This window comes from Suricata suricatta, chromosome 9, assembly GCF_006229205.1.
Source record: "Suricata suricatta isolate VVHF042 chromosome 9, meerkat_22Aug2017_6uvM2_HiC, whole genome shotgun sequence".
Classification (NCBI taxonomy): Eukaryota; Metazoa; Chordata; class Mammalia; order Carnivora; family Herpestidae; genus Suricata; species Suricata suricatta.
The window spans coordinates 116,879,003-116,896,467 of NC_043708.1; the positions used below are offsets into that span (position 1 = coordinate 116,879,003).

The 17,465-nt window shown below is 43.3% G+C and overlaps 1 protein-coding gene across 1 annotated transcript in view; it reads left to right on the plus strand.

Annotated features, from left to right (window-relative positions):
• Positions 1-16,616, plus strand: part of ATP10A (ATPase phospholipid transporting 10A (putative)) — a 199,175-nt gene extending 182,559 nt beyond the window's left edge. The window contains exons 15-24 of the mRNA XM_029952276.1: positions 1,092-1,276; positions 2,962-3,289; positions 5,841-5,917; positions 9,228-9,353; positions 12,871-13,071; positions 14,678-14,758; positions 14,837-14,941; positions 15,416-15,446; positions 15,579-15,603; positions 15,757-16,616. Of these exons, the coding sequence (XP_029808136.1) occupies positions 1,092-1,276; positions 2,962-3,289; positions 5,841-5,917; positions 9,228-9,353; positions 12,871-13,071; positions 14,678-14,758; positions 14,837-14,941; positions 15,416-15,446; positions 15,579-15,603; positions 15,757-16,375 (1,778 nt within the window). The 3' untranslated portion in view covers positions 16,376-16,616. The remainder of the gene's footprint in view (positions 1-1,091; positions 1,277-2,961; positions 3,290-5,840; positions 5,918-9,227; positions 9,354-12,870; positions 13,072-14,677; positions 14,759-14,836; positions 14,942-15,415; positions 15,447-15,578; positions 15,604-15,756) is intronic.
• Positions 16,617-17,465: the final 849 nt, after the last annotated feature.

Genomic DNA, 17,465 nt, shown 5'->3' on the forward strand with positions numbered 1-17,465 from the left:
CATAACAAAATAACACAGACTGGGCAGCTTAAATAACAGACATTGATTTCTCACAGTTATGGAGGCTGGAAGTCCCATATCAAAGTACTGGCCATTTTGGTTCCTTAAAGGTCTGTCTTCCTGGTTTTCAGATGGCTATCCTCCTTCTAGATCCTTAAATGATGGAGAAGATCATCTCTTCTGTGTATCTTTATATAAGTGCACTAACCCCACTCATGAGTATTCCACTCTCTTGACCTAATCACCACCTCCTAATGCCATCACCATGAGGGTTAGGGCTTCAACCTTTGAGTTTTGGGGGTAGTGGTACACATTCAGCCCATAGCAGTCTCTTACTACAGGGAGCAATATGGCATAAAAGAGAAAGGCAGGGCTGATGAGGGATCCTCAGTCAATGTTGTACTACTAGAGGGGAGATAGAGACAATCTCAGTATATTGGCAACAGGAACAAATCAAGCTGGCCTGGAGAGCATCTTTTGGCACTGAATAGAAGATTTGTTCCAATATACAGAGGCCTACGTAGGGAAAGCCACTGCTTATTAATTACACTTATGGAGACAGTACCTTCTGGATAACGTTGCTTTCAAGAAATAATGGGCTTGTGTGGTCTGTTTAGACAGCTAATGGTAAGTATTGCTGAAAGCAAATATTGTGGATATCATTCACCAAAAGTTTTACATGGAATGGATAATTTTCAAAGCTTTTTCATCCTTCAGAATATGATCATTACAAACATCTCCCCACAAGATTGGTTTCCATATTACCTATTAAGTTAAAACTTAGCTGCATGTTAGAAAGCATTGGAAGTGCTTTGTTGTTGGCAAATGAACAGAGAATTGTGTTTAGTGAGTCCCAGTTATTATGACTCATTCTTGACTGTGTCAATCGAGGGAGATATTGAAAGGGTTCACTGCTGTACTGAAATGATGAATTATCAAAGAATGCTTCCACATAATACCAACCTCAGACTGGTCTCAATCTGTGGGATTATGCCAGCATCTTTTGTGTGTTGGTGACGGCATTCGTACCCCATCAGGGTCTGAGGGCAAGTGAGGAGCGAGCTCACATACAGTGTTGCACATTTGACCAGGTGCTACCGGGATTGAAGACCGCCTGCAGGATGGAGTCCCAGAAACCATTGCTAAATTGCGTCAAGCAGGCCTGCAGATTTGGGTTCTTACCGGTGACAAACAAGAAACAGCCATTAACATTGCATATGCTTGCAAACTGCTGGACCATGATGAGGAAGTCATCACCCTGAATGCTGAATCCCAGGTATGTAGGTTTCCAGGAGCCCATGCTCTACCTGGGGCAGCTTCATACTCAACTAGCCCCCACAGCAACAGGAATGTCTTCTATTTCTGGCAACTGCTGTGAGAAGCTCTTTGCCCTTTACCTCTCTGTTTACACCTGTGTTGTGTTTGTCATTGCCTATGAAGGTATGGAATTTGCTGGCATTTCTTAATTTCAAAGGGCTTTATTAATGCAAAGTTTGATTTGTTTTTCCCTGACCTATCCACGTCAATAATGTTGGAAAATTCTTTATGAGGTCACATGAGCCAGGATACCAGTTCATTCAGCCCTGATATACTCAGGATAAGATGAATTGTCTCATGGATACCCCACTGTGCACTGAAGATTTTGATCCAGTCACATTTATCTGTTTAAATCCTCAAGTATGTAGGGATTATAGACTTCTCATAAAGCCCTGTTCTGGACTCCTTGAATGAGTTCCTACTTAAAACATTTTAATGAACTGGATGATGAGGTCCAGTACATCAACTTTTTCTTTTTAAAAAAAGTTTTTTAAATTTTTTAAATATTTATTTATTTTTAAGAGAGAGAGAAAGAGAGAGTGAGCAAGGGGAGGGACAGAGAAAGGGAAACACAGAATCCAAAACAGGCTCTAGACTGTGAGCTGTCAGCACAGAGCCTGAGTGGGGCTCAACCTCACAATCCGCGAGATCATGACCTGAGGCAAAGTCAGATGCTTAGCCAACTGAGCCACCTAGGTGCCCCCCCAAATTTTTAAAATATTTATTTATTTTTGAGAGAGAGAGAGAGAGAAAGTACACATGAGTGGGGGAGGAGCAGAGAGAGAGAGACAGAATCTGAAGCAAGCTCCAGGCTCTGAACTGTTAGTACAGAGCCAGCATGGCACTCGAACTCACAAACCATGAGATCATGACCTGAGCCAAAGTCTTGTCTCACTAACTTTTCTAAATACAAGAGGTCCTTAATAAGCACTTACTGAACACAACTGGATTTTCAGGGTGCACTGGAGGATACTGGTTGCTTACCTAGTGGGCTCACTGTCCATAAAGGACCAAGAATTGCTTGCCTTCCCTGGAGTGTGTTTGTTTCTAGAAACAGTTGTCTTTCTTATATCCCCTGGCCCCTCAAGTTCCCCATTAAATTTTCCTATTCTTTCTGGAATTCAGGTACAGTTTTGGAAGGGCATTGCCAATAAAAGCCTTTTTTATGCTTGTTAAAAATGTATTTCCCTGGTCAACTGGAGACCTTAGAGAAACACTGATAATTACACTTCCTCAGAGGATAATCATAACAGACTTTTAAAGGACTTTGTACCTTATGAGGAAACAAGAAGGCTGAGTAAGGGCCTTAGAGAGCCATGGAGATGGAGAAGTGCATATAAGGCTCCCTTACCTAACCAGCCAGCAGTTTAGCTACATACAGTCAAGCCTTCCAAAGTGAAGATATTCTATCTCATCTCCAATAGTACAATGGACAATAAAGCAAAATCTTATTAAAACCCTGCACAAGCTCATCCTCTTCAATGTGGAAAATCTTCATCTTCAACTTTCCAGTTTCAAGAGAGAGGCCTTCTGGGCAGAGCCTGCAGCCTGGTGCCCTTGAGATTATCAGACCGAGTGTTGAGGAAGGTTAACTAATCTTGGTGCAGCTGAGTAGACTGCACTGTCCTCTCTTGTCCATTTCAGGAGGCCTGTGCGGCCCTGCTAGACCAGTGCCTACACTACGTGCAGTCCAGGAGCCCCCTCAGTGCCCCTGAGAAGAACACAGACAACGTGAGCGTGGGGTTCTCCCCTCTCTGCCTGCCCTCTACATCCACCAACTCTGGTCCCAGCCCGAGCCTCGTGATCGATGGGAGAAGTCTGGCCTACGCCCTTGAGAAAAACCTAGAAGACAAATTTCTCTTTCTCGCTAAGCAGTGCCGGTCAGTCCTTTGCTGCCGCTCAACACCTCTGCAGAAGAGTATGGTGGTGAAACTGGTCAGAAGCAAGCTCAAGGCCATGACTCTGGCTATAGGCAAGTATCCAGGCTAGCCAGGTAGGACCCTGTGTAAATGAGTATCCATCTTGTACAGCTGCTTCCTCTAGGTGCATCCTGCATTTTCTGCCCCTTCTATGTTATCCTGTAAGATGGGGAAACACTTCCTTGCTCTTTCTCCTGTTCATAAAATCATACCCACTGCAAAAAAATAGGCAGCCTGTTTGAAATACAAAATGTAGATTTGAAACCCATAAAATATGGTAGCAACAGTTTTAGCTACATATAGGAAGCCAGTAATACAATGGTGGTTTAAGAAGACCAAACTTATATACTGTTTCCTGCAAGACAGGAGACTAGAGATCTGCCATTCCTGGCAGCCTTGGCCACAGTAGAGCTCTGAATGCTAAACATTACCCCAGAACACTTAGAAGGCCCTTTGCAGGTGTTTCCAGTCACTGGTCCCAAGACTCCAAAATACTGCAAGAGCCCAGAGACTTGATGGTGATCAGAATTCCCATTGCTTCTTTTCCTCTAAACTTTGCTGACTGTTCCAAGACAAGCAAATAATTAAATGAACCCATCATAAGCATGTGAATAGTTGCTAAATCTTACATTATTTCCTTAAGGGATCTGCATCTAATGGTGGCTTTTCCTTGCAGAATGTTGGCCTGGAGAGCCTTCTAGGCTTCTCTCCAGTGCTACCTGGTCCTCACCTACCTTCTCTCAGGGCATCATCCCTACCCACATCAGGTTGGGGTCTAATCTCTAGCCAGGTTCAGGGACTCAGCAGCACCACTTGCTGGTGAAAGCTGGGAAAGACTGCAGGTAGCCTGGGGAAAAGAGTGATCTCCTTGACCCCCAGATATCAAAAATTTTGGTCTCCCTGAATATAGAATGCATACCTAGTTAAGATTTAGTTTTAAAATAAAGGGTCCTCACTAAATAATAATTACAGTATTTTCTGCAAAAGGTCTGTGACAGCCCCTCCTTGTTGATGTAGGGATTACTACCCTTTCACATTAGGATAGAGTTGAGGTTGGTGTAGAGTCTGAGTCTGAGGTCAGGGGGCCTTTGTATGGTTGTCATGAAGACAGCCCTATATATCCTGAGGGCTGTGGTGACCACTAAGGGAAGTGAGATGATCATAGATGTGATCATATGTGTTTAACTATGACTCCCTGGTGCAGGCTGTGGGAAGTCTCCATGGGGGGTCCCCTACCAAGGGAGTCTATCTCAGTACCACCTTTGCCCCCATATGTCTAGAGTGGCCTTCAGAGCTCCCTGAACAAGTGTTGTAAGGGCTGAGGAGTGTGTAGGCTGGGTGCAGGCTTCTCTGAGCAACTCTCAGTGGTGACATGAGGACCATGTCTCCTGGTAAGGTTGGTTGGTATAAGACATGAATGAGTAAACCACATTTTCAAAGCTTGATCAGTGCCTGGCTCAGTCACTGAATCACTGATGTATGATATTCATTTTTAAAAAGCAAAGGTAGAGTCTTGGTTGATTACAAAGAAAAGAAAAAAAATAGAATTTCAAAAGGGAAAGGGAAAGTAATGACCCATAGGAACTTTGGCTCATTTCTTTGACCATGAGGGAAAGCATTGATGGCACCTAGTCCCAGGTGCCTAGCAATTAATAATGTAGAGACCATTGTTACCTACCATATTCTCACTTTGATTGGGACATTCTGGGGAAAGCTGCAGATTGTTACTACCTCACAGAATTTGTTTGTCAATTTCAATATTAACTGATCAGTCATGTTGGGCCAGCACAATAAAGAACAGAAAAATCATAGGACAGAGGTATCCTGTAGCCACATTATAAATCATTCTAACTTGTGTAACTGTACTTTTGCATATTTGAAACTTGGGAGGTACTCTGGGATTTGGACCCTTCTACTGCTCCAAGAATGGTAATTGTCACTTAGTGATAAGTGCTTGCTTTTCCCTGAAGGTGCCGAGAGCTCTGACCTATGTTTTATGTTCCTAACCATTTTCTGTCAACAGCTTGACTGAACAAATAGAAGTTCTTCTTTATCACATCTTTAAAGGGCCCAACGGCAAGCACGATAGCTAATAAGCTAACTGGCAATCAGTGTACAAAAAGAGCTCTACAGTTTGCTAGGCAGAATTTAACCTCCTTTGTTCAGTTCAAAAAGCCACTCATGTAAGCATGAATTAGAATAGACTTGAGTGATGCTCTACATCAGATAAAGGCTAGAGTTTGGTAAGTAATAACAATGGTGATGATAACATCTTTATTGTGCCAGACACTGTTAAGGGCTCTCTGTATAGGTATATGAGCCAGTAATGTAGAGTGAATACACACTAGTAAAATGGTTACATGCGAGCCTGCTTTTTGAAACATCTCTTGGTATTACAGGCAGTACCATACCTCATACCATGTTTTTTTTTCCTGACAGCTTAACTCAATTTTCCTGGGGCAGACTCTGCACTTCCTCTTCCTCACTCATCCCCATGACCCTTTCCCAGGACTCAGCCCAATAGGGACCCCATGAAGATTCATCAGGCTGTTTGATTCTGTGTACTTCAACTCAAACGATTCTTCCTGCCTATGCTGTTTCTAGGAGATGGAGCTAATGATGTCAGCATGATCCAGGTGGCAGATGTGGGTGTGGGAATCTCGGGCCAGGAAGGCATGCAGGTAAAGACTAATCAGTCATTTCCTATGTATCCAAGTGCCCCACTGGCATATCTTGCCATGAGCTTTGTCCAACAAGCTAAAAGGTTGGCCTTTAATAAAACATGAATGTTGTAAGCCAGTAGTAGAAGTAGCTAGTTCTTCATGTTTACAAAAAGAACTTTGCCTATGTCTATAAGTATATTTTTGTAAAACAGAGTGAGGCAAGGTGAGTCATCACTTTCTCCCTGGCTCTTTGTGGCTCATCCTTGGAAGGCATATTTTGCTGTTCCTGAACACTAGAGATAACCATTTGAAAAAATGAATCTGCTGTAGGATTGTTGGAATCTGGTATCATATAAATGGAAAGTAGTCATCTTGACTCACATGAAAATTAGTCTCTGCCCTTTTCATTTGTCACTATGTTAGTTCTCAACATGCGATTCAGATGTTGAACAACTGAGTTAATTAAAAATAACTTTCTTGGGGTGCCTGAATGGCTCAGTCAGGTGAACATCTGACTTCGGCTCAGGTCATGATCTCACAGTTCGTGGGTTCGAGCCCCACGTCAGGCTCTGTGCTGGCAGCTCAGAGCCTGGAGCCTGCTTCTGATTATTTGTGTCCCTCTCTCTCTACCCCTCCCCTGCTCATGATCTGTCCCTCTGTCTCGCAAAAATAAATAAATGTTAAAAAAATTTTAATAAGAAAAGTAACTTTCTTCTGGATGTAGTATCACAACAATTTCCAACATTTGATTAAGTTTGAGTCATGACATTTTTTAAACTTGTTGAAGACTTTAGAGAACAATCTATCCTGTTTTCTTCCCCTAAAAATCCAGATGTGGGTCACCATTTAGTCATTCGTTGGTTCATTCATTGATGCAATCAATAATTATTCATTGAACACTTATATGTGCCAAGCCTGTGCAGAACTCCTTAATTTCCTTACCTGATGTGAAAATAATAGTAAGATGGAAAGTCCTGAACTAGAAACACAGTAGTTCCCTCTTGGCCCATCCTCAGCACATACCTTACTCTCCTGGCCTCATCTGACCTGAGTCACTGTGCTATATTGTGTGGTTTTAATTTTTCCATGAAACTAAAAATGCAGCTCAGGGTTGGTCCCATCCCTGCAATTTAGTGCTGTGTGCTCAGAAGAAGGGGATGGGGTGGTGAATGGGTGAACCAAATCAGATTTGGTTCATTTTGACATTTTCATTATTGCCTCCATTGCATCTGTTTCATATAGTGAAAAGCTGAATAGGGCAGTGCCTGTAAATAGTATATGCAAGAAAAATGCACCAAGTAAATACATTTTTTATGAACAATGGTCAGGTTTGTGAATGGGAAAGGGACTGAGCTACCACCATTACTCACTTCCTGAAGGCAAGGGCCAGAGAAATCCATGATTCAAACCATGCAAGAAGTGATGGGAACAGCCAAGCCATACGGCACATACTGAAACAAAGATTTGAGTGGGCATAACTTCTAGGTAGGATGTTGTTAGACACTTCTGCACTTATTTAAGGCCACACTTCCCATTGAGGATGCATTAAGTAAGATGACCATAAGGCCTGATACCTTTCCTTACTGTTCTAAGTGCTCAGGTTCCCAGAGAATATTTCCCTTCTTGTATTTTAGTCCAATAAGCAAATGTGAGCCCTTTGGAAGATGGACTTTGTGGGATGCTGTGGTAAGAGTGACCCTGGGGATCTGAGCAGATCAAGAGTGAGAGAGAATGTTTGGAGCTTCCAAGCTTAGCCAAGATTAGAGAAGCTATCCCATTTGGGCAAAGGAGAGAGATCCTGCATCTCCAAGAAGCTTGGTCTTTATGAGGTCGTTTAATTCCCCATGTTTATTGAACATTTCATGGGGCCAAGCACGACTCGGAACTCAGAACTCAGGGTGATCACAACTTCTACTATCCTGGCTCTCATGGAATGTCCAGAAAAAGGCTGGGAAGACAGATAGATATTTTAAATGTTCGTAGATAGTCACAATTGTAATAAATGCTGTCAAAGAGAAACACTAGTTTCTGCATGGAGGATCTAACTTAGCTGGGAGCCACCTGAACAGAGGGACTGTGGGTTTGGGGCCTAGATTTGGAGACAGGAAGGAATGCCAGAAGACTGGAGAGGAATACACAAAGCTCTCCAAACCCAGTGACGACAGGAAGAGGTGTAAAGCAGGATTCGCTTTGCAATCCTTAACTTATGATTCAGAAAGCAGACATTCAAAGGCTTCACGCTTTTCTGCATGTATAGCATTATTTGGATTCATAGAAGGGATGACATCAAGTTTGATCTACTATTTTCTAGGAGTTATTTAACTATAGGGAAATAAATGAAGTTCTATACATTTTTGTATAGAACAATCCCCCAAATATAGGCAGCAATCTATCTTTTCTGAAATTTTCTTTGACTTTTTTTTCCCAAATAGAGAAATTCATAATATGGTGGGGTCTAAGTTATTCTGGGCACAAAAGATGTAATTTTGATGGCGTGTGTCTGGCTCAGTTAGTTTAATTGTATAGAGCATGATGCTAAGTGAAGTGAGAGGAACCTTCCACCCCCAGTCATCTTTCCTGTTCATGGAGGAAACCTGCTGTCCCCACTTTCTTCTGGGTGGAGTGGATACCCATTGCCCTTTAGCAGCTTCCTGGAACTGGGTTATGTGAACGCCTGCAGAGCCATGGGCCTGCCCTTGCTTATCACCTGTGGCTCCTGAGGTGAAGGACCCAAAACATACTTACCAGGATGAGCAATTACCAGGATGCGTACAAAAGGGGCAGCTTTGGTTCATCTCTGGGTTGAGATCCTAATATGAATAAAACATCATAAGGTGGAGAATAGCAGGGAAACTGTGCATCGCTGGGTTTTTGTTTTTGATTTTTGCTTGTTAATGAAAACAAAAACTTGTAAAAAATCAAGTACGTATATTTTAATGTTTTTTATTTATTTTTTTGACAGAGAGAGACAGGATGAGCAGGAGAGGGTCAGAGAGAGGGCAACACAGAATCTGAAACAGGCTCCAGGCTCTGAGCTAGCTGTCAGCACAGAGCCCAATGCGGGGCTTGAACCCACGAGCTGTGAGATCATGACCTGAGCCAAAACTGGATGCTTAACCGACTGAGCCACCCAGGCACCCCTAATTTTTTTTTTAATTGAAGGAAATAATAAGGGAAATTGTGGTAAAGTGAGCCTTGGCCAGTCACACGTACATTGTGTTTGAAACTGGATTTCTCCATGCGTATTTGCCTTGTATTTGGGGAAAATAGGACAGATCTTAGGTGGAATAAGGTGTCAAAAATAACAGGGACTTCTCTCCCTTTCAAGGCAGTGATGGCCAGTGACTTTGCAGTGCCGAGATTCCGATACCTTGAGAGACTCTTAATTGTTCATGGACATTGGTGCTATTCCCGACTTGCCAACATGGTACTGTACTTCTTCTACAAAAATACAGTAGGTATTTGACACTTCTGGTTTCTAGCGTTTTTGAATCAAAAAGCCTTAGCTGAGATTTATTGGACCATCACCTGAATGTGGCCAGCAGGCCATCCCAAGGCCTCCTATCAGAAAAGAACTTCCCCCAGGCCTGGTCTGGCCTTACATACTGTAAGCTCAGAAGTCTAACAGGCACATGAGGGTAACTGCACCTCTAAGGGAATAAGTTATAAAAACAGATGGATCAAACAAGAATGCCCACTTACTGCTTTATAATAAGTGGGAGAAATCATGAAGTACAGTGGTTTACACAAGGTCCCACAGCTAGTGAGTAGTCAAGGCAGCATTTAACCCCAGTTCATATGTCTCCCAACTCTTAACCACTCTGTTAATGTGTTTCTCAGGAGCAGACTGCTGAGGTGTCCACAAACAGGAGTTCTCTAATCAGTGTTCACTCTAGAGCTGTCAGAGAAATCCAGTGACAAGCAGGAGTGTATTGGAAGTCCTGGAATCAGAATGACAGGACTTAGTCATACTGTGATTCCAGTATTTAACAGCCTCTGTTGAAACATACCCATACTGGGCCAGTGTGCCAGTCCCCTAGTCAGAATGTAGGCCTAAGGCCCAAGGAAGTCTTGCCACACTCTCCTGTGCTGGTATGACAGATGTACCCCCTTCTGGCCAGCTCAGTCTGTAGTTTACCCTCCAGTTGGATCATGCCCAAACTGGCTGATGACAGTTCTCTCTTTCCAGAGGCTCTAATCCAGGGCCCTTCTCTACTTCATGTTGATCCTAATGTTTAACTCTTAGTTCTTTAATACTAAGTCCTTGGCAGACAAGCATCTTTCTCCGTAGCCCTCCAGGATGGATGTCATGCCCATTTCTGAACCCTGCCCTTTTTATAGGTGAGGGATAGACATTCTGTTATGAAGTTGCTGAGTGGGTATATGTTTCTCTTGTCTCTAATAGCTTGTGGCTGAATGTATAAATAGACATTCTTAGTGTAAGTGATCTTTCAGGGTAGTCCCACAGATCTACCACATTGAATACCACAATTCCAATGTCAACATTGTCCTTTACTCTTCTAAAAAAGAACGAAATACACAATAATGTAAAAAATATACTTCCTATTTCTTTCCCATTAATTGCATTTAAAAATCATGCTCTACTGCCATCAGTGTGCCTCTTGTTCATGTTCTTATTTGTTCTGGAGATTTAGACCTACCTATCTTTCCCAACCCTCTTGTCCCCTCACCCACACCCTCACCCATTTTCAAAATGTCTTCTGTCAAAATGAATACAGATACTCAGGACCAGTCAGGGCATGTATGACGGGTAGGTTGGGTCATGGAAATTAATTCAGATTAGGTTCTGGCAGGGATTCTGTCCAAGGAATTCTGTGCCACGCTGCCCTTGGCCTTGCCCAATTACTCCATGTTTTCTTCCAACCATCTGGCATTACATCCCCAGAGCTGAGGCTGCCATGCATATAGTTGCAAACTTAGAGGTTCCCAATTTCCAAAGAGGTGAATGGGTGCCTGAGTACAGGTGAGTGAGGCTGGGAAGATGGCACGCTAACCTCTGTTTCTGTCATTAATTAGCTGTGCAATCTTGAGCAAGTTATTTGCTTTCTAGGGATTTTTCTGATTGTTTTCTAAAAACAAAACATGGGAGTTGAGCTCTGCTGTCTCTAATTCCTCATGAAAATTTCTCAGACTGAGGGAATGAAATTCAACATTTCAGTTGCAAATGAGTGCCAGAATGGCTACCTGAAGAGGCACAGCCTCCTGCCTTCCATGATGAGTCTGTCCTTGTGGAAGGAATGGAAGGAGAAGGGGGTGCTTGTCTTTATTCCATATACGATGCGAGGCCTCTGTTAACAAATACTTAATCTAGTTGAGAAGTGCAGAGATAATCACCCTGCCTCCCAAAGTAAGAAATTCATTAGTTTTAGGAGAGAAGGAAAGTTTCCATAGCAACAGTAGTTTGGGAAGAAGGCTTTTGGTACTACAGGGGGAAAAATGTCAATTATTTAAGCACTTTTCCTCTTTCTCTTGACTCCAGTTGCTCATTGATGACTCATTAGGCTGAGCCTGTGGGGGTGAGTGAAAGTCAGCCGTGGGAGTGAGAAGGGAAGAAAGTCAATGAAAAATCCAAATTCATTAGTTTTCAGTGTGGAAGGGAAAAGTTACATTAAGTCATAGATTGAAACCACAAGAGCTGGAGTTTTTTTCTGATCTTTAATGCAAGCCATTTTCAGGTCCAGAAACCAAAGCTCAGAGAAGTTAAGTGACTGAGTCAAAGTCAGAAAGAGACAATGACAGCTCCAGAACCAAAACCCAGGCCATTACCTGTGGTCCCCAGCAGAGAATGTTCTTCCACCATGTTCTGTCCTGGGAGTGTCCATGCCTTCCAGGCCCATACACACAAGTGCTGAACAAGTTATTACTCGTACAATGACCATAGTCAAGTCATTTAACATATTGAACTTGAGTTTCCTTTTCTCTAAATGGGATAAATACACTGGCCCTGCTTGAGCCTCAGAGGAAATAACTGTACTGCTAACTGTAACAACAACAAATCATAAGTGAGTACCTATAGTGTACAAGGAACTCTTATGAGTACTTTAAATGCATAAGTTTATTAATGTTCACAACAACCCATATCTAAGTACCATTGAGATGCCCATTTCATGGATAAGGACACGTAGGCAGAAAAGGGTTAAATAACCTGTGCTGAATTGTATAACTGATAAGTGTAAATGCTTTGCCATCACTAAATTGCCATGCCCTCATGTAAATACACTCAAGCCACTGATGTTCAATGATAGTGGGAAGAGATCCACCCAACTCCTACTGAGCATGGATTTGAAGGGGCTGTTCAACCTCCCTGGTCCTCACTTTCCTATTCAGCAAAACAGAGGTAGATATAAGAACCAGTGATAATAACTACAACTCACCTGCCAGCTGAGTGCCCAGTGTATATCAGGACTTGGTCAAGGCAGTAGTGTTAGTAGCATCATTGACTTTGCTGCCATGCTTATGTGTGTCCTCTTTGCTGTGGGAATCAATAATTGCCCTCTGTGCCTCATCAGAAAGGGTATGTGACTACAGAGACCAGATGGGTTGTAGTATAGGTAGCAGAAGAGAAGTACTAGGGAAGAACACAGCTGATCCTTTTGAAATGTGAACAACCCTAGACCCTGCTGGACCTTTATGAGGAATTCTTCTATTCAGCTGGACTTTATCTTGGCTAGCCATGGGAACAAGATACAAAGAATTTGTCCTGTGGAGTTAAGGGACTGTCATGAAAGGCCTAATCAACATTTTCATAAATGGTCAGTAAATGCTTGTTCCATCCAATTTGCATTTCTTACAGGCTAGTACCAGTGTCATCTCTCCATGGGCTCTCCTTGGAGGAAATTGTCAATAATTTCAATCTTTTTAGTCAAATTTTTCAAAACTCTTAGATCCATTAGATGAGAATCTGCAGGAACATCTAAGTATTGCTTATCCCCATTCTTCCTTTATTTCAGATGTTTGTGGGCCTACTGTTTTGGTTCCAGTTTTACTGTGGCTTCTCTGCATCTGCCATGATTGACCAGTGGTATCTGATCTTCTTTAATCTGCTCTTCTCGTCACTTCCCCAGCTTGTGACTGGGGTGCTGGACAAGGATGTGCCAGCTGATGTGCTGCTGACTGAACCACAGCTCTACAAGAGTGGTCAGAACATGGAGGTGAGGCTCCCCTCATACACCCACCTCTTAGCTCTTGGCAGCCTATCCTGCATGTTCACCTTACAGAAAGTGCAAGTCTCCAAACCTCCCTTAAACGGACACCCTGGGAGAAATTGTTAAAACTTTGGAAAATAACCAATGGGAAGTAAAAAACGGATTCTTTCTACTGGATTATGCTGTGCATTGAGTGAGGTTTTTGGTTGGCATGATGGCATACTGGTGTATATGCATATGTCCAAACCCATCAAGATGTCTACATTAAATGTGTGAGGTTTTTGTGTATCAATTTACCTCAATAAAGCTAAAAAAATAAATAAATAAAAGGGAGGGAGCTTTAGTGAAAAAACTATAGTGAGGTGAAAACTGTCTCTACACTAAGAGTCTCCATGAGCTTAAGGAAACTCCACTTGGAATTGAAGTCAGGGCCAGGCGGCTGACTCCTGAGCAGAGGTTTTTTTTCTTTTTCCTTTTTTTTTTTTAAGTCTTTTTTTTTTTAACATTTATTTATTTTTGAGAGAGAGATAGTACACAAGCAGGGAAGTGACAGAGAAAGAAGGAGACACAATCTGAAGCAGGCTCCAGGCTCTGAGCTGTCAGCACAGAGCCCGATGTAGGGCTCAAACCCACAAATCATGAGACTGTGACCTAAGCCAAAATCAGATGCTTAACCCACTGAACTACCCAGATGCCTCAGAGCAGGGATTTTTCTAAAACAACCTCCTATCCCCCACCCACAGTGTGATTTATTTTGAATGGGACTTAACTAGAAGATAAACCAATGGAGAGGGGTGCCTGGGTGGCTCCGTTGGTTGAGCATCTGATGAGGAGGGTCTCTGCTTGTTACCTGCCAGTGGGGAAATTCTTGCGCTCAGCTGGCCTCCTATCCTCAGCTTGGGGCTGAAGCTGGCCAGGGAACCAGACACGGAGTTTGTCCTGTGGAGCTAGGGAACTGAATGAAGGGCCTAGCCAGCACTTTCTTAACTGCTCACTAAATGCCTATTCAGTCCAATATACATTTCCTGCAAGTCAGTACCAGCCCCAGTTGCTCAGGAACTCAGAGTCCAGTGCACATTTGGTTACCCAGTTAATGAAAACTTGACCAGTCCATATCAAGGTCATTTTTGCCCTCAGTGTACAGATTTTTTAATTTCAACATTAAATATATCCATGATCTAATTTTAAAAGACTCACTTTTAAGAAACATTCTAGAAAAGCCACCAATAAAGAGTGCAGAACCCTTACAGAGTAGGAGTAGAAGGACTCAGATTGGAGCAAGATGTCCAGAATTTGAGCTGCTATCTCTATCCTAGGAAAATGCTCCCCATAGGCTTCAGAAAGTGGTTTTATCTGTCTACTGTTGGCCTAGAACTACTGTAGCTGGTCTTGTGCGCAGATGCTCACGGTGACCAACTCAGTTCGATGCCTCTGCAGCCATTTGTGTAGTGTTTTTTCCTCAGCCCTCTGGGACTCCATGCACCAAAAGTCCTGAATTAGCAATTTGCCCTAAGGTGCTTATCTTGTGCATTAATGGCCCTGTACCTACTAGAAAACATTATTTGAAGAGATATTCACTTCCCTGTAATCTGTGCTTATTTTTGTGTCTCAGGAGTATCGGCCACGCGCATTCTGGTTAAACATGGCTGACGCTGCCTTCCAGAGCCTGGTTTGCTTTTTCATTCCTTACCTGGTAAGTTGGCACCTGGCACAGTCTTTCTTATCAGCTTCATCCAGCGACCCACAGACACAGGATACTGCTGTCTTTCAGGCCTACTATGACTCGGACACAGATATGTTTACCTGGGGGACCCCCATCACGGCAATTGCGCTGTTCACCTTCCTCCTGCACCTTGGTATTGAAACAAAGACCTGGGTAAGCTCTGTGGGCATGATCCCAAGGTGTGCTGATGCTGCAGGCCTCACACTCCCAGACAGATACCATGACATCTAGAAGGTTTCTGAGCAGACAGGTTACTGCAATGCTAGCCTCACTGTGAAGGAAAACAAATACATGGGCCTGCCACATGTATGGAGCCCCTGGTGTGGGTACTCTTGCATCCTGACACAAACACTTCACCTGGGCAGCATTAAGCTCCTTCCTGCCCTCTCTCCCCTCCTCCTCCACCTCATGTCCCATCCCCTTTCCCTCTCTCCTTTCCTTCATATCCCTACTTCTATCTCCCTATGTCCAGGCTGGTCCATAGATGCGGAAGGCTTCATCAAGACCACCTGACTGCCTGTGCCAAAGACCTGTGGTTTTACTAAGCCCTTAGATAAGCTACTTGCTCATGGATGACTAGTACATTTTTATTGAAGTAAAAGTCCTGTCTTTCTCTTTTCCTCTTAGACCTGGCTCAACTGGATAGCTTCTGGCTTCAGTATCCTTTTATTTTTCACTGTGGCTTTGATTTACAATGCTTCTTGTGCAACGTGTTATCCTCCGTCCAACCCTTATTGGACTATGCAAACATTACTGGGTGACCCCGTGTTTTACTTGACTTGTCTCATAGCACCTGTTGCTGCACTGCTTCCCAGGTGGGTATCAGGGAGAGTGTCCCTCAAGTTCTAAGTGAGCTCTGAGAGCATTGTTGGGCCTGTGTTTTTACAATGTGCAAGTTTAAGAAAACTAAAAGGCACTACCCACAGATGACTGTTTTTTACATGCTTTTTACACTTTTTACATTCCAGATTGTTTTTCAAAGCCATGCAGGGGAGCCTTTTCCCCACCCAACTTCAACTGGGACGCCAGCTGGCCAAGATGTCCCCCAAGACAGTCACTGCTCCCAAAGAGACCTTTGCTCAGGGACACCTCCCAGAAGAACCCAGAACTGAATCATCTGAAAAGAGGAGCATCAGGACCTCTGGATCCCTCTCCCAGGACTGCACCTTACAGGCATCTTGGCATGTGCAGCAGCCTGCCTGCTCCCCAGAAGCTCGTGGGGAGCCCAATGTGGTGGACATGAACTTGCCTTTAAGGGAGAACATTCTGCTAGAAGGACTGAGCAGTCAGGCCCCGGGTCCCTCCATGCCAAGGGAGGCTATCTTGGAAGGGTGTCCTGGAGATTCCAAGATGAAATCCACCAGCACCAGCAGGGCAGCCCCCCTGTCATCGATTTTCAACCTGTCCAATTTCAGCTCATTTAACTGGATTTCCCCCCTCTCTCTGGTCAGTGGACTAGGAAGTGTCTTACAGTTTTCTCGAAGTAGTTTACAGATGGACAAGAGGGACAGCGAGTTCTTGCCTAGCCCGCCTCAGCCAGACCAGGATCTGTGTGGCTTAAGTGGGCAGACCACCGACTACTTCTAGGAGCAACTTTCAGGGACTGCAGCTGATGGCAGTAGCAGTGAAAACTTTGGGCCTGTTTTTTTATATAACTTAGATGTTAATATTATTTATGTTTATTATTTGCACAGAAGAGTTCTAGTGAAATATATTTTATGTTTCCAAGGCTAACACAGGAAATGAAAGGTACCAAAAAGAAAATTTATTTTTTAAAAGTTCTAAGTAGAATATATTGAAAAGGAAAATAAGAGCTTTAACATATATAAAATTTTAAAGAAAAGAAACACTTGAAAAGTGGGTTTAGATATATTTTTTCATCTCACTTTAAAGAAAAAGCAATATGATTGATTTTCTTCAACATGCATGACCTTGGTTTTCCCCACTTAAAAATGTGTGTGTGAGCTCAGTGAATCCTGGGTGGGTGTGGACGGTAGTGAGGGGAGATGATGGGATAAACATGCAGCTTCTCTATTTTGGTCCCCTGTTCCTTTGCCCTGCCTCTGCCAAGCTGGGGGAGCTGGGCTTCACTTCACCCAGAAAAGGGAGAGAGAGAGAATGCATGCGTGGAGTTCATCCCAACATTGAAGTCTACTCAGGCATTCTGTAAAGATCACTTTATAGGTATTGTAGGTATTACAGTTCCTACGTAGGGTCTTGCCTGTCAAAATCATAACAAACAATAAACAACTTTCACTTTGCAAAGAGAACGTGTTGTGTGAAGTTATTGATATGTTACCTAATAGCATATTCTGAGTACCACAGGGTACTTCCTCATGGCAAGTCCTTTTATTTATTTATTTTTAAATGTTTTATTTATTTTTGAGACAGAGACAGAACATGAGAGGGGGGAGGGGCAGAGACAGGGAGACACAGAATCAGAAGCAGGCTCCAGGCTCTGAGCTGTCAGCACAGAGCCTGATGCGGGGTTCGAACCCACAAACGTGAGATCATGACCTGAGCTGAAATTGGAGGCCTAACTGAGCCACCCAGGCACCGCAGCAAGTCCTTTCAGACACCATGCAGGATACAGTGGGGTGCCATGCAAGCTGCGCCCTGTAACACTATGACACTAGGTTTACACCATGGCTCCCTGTACCAGGCTAGCAGCTCCCAC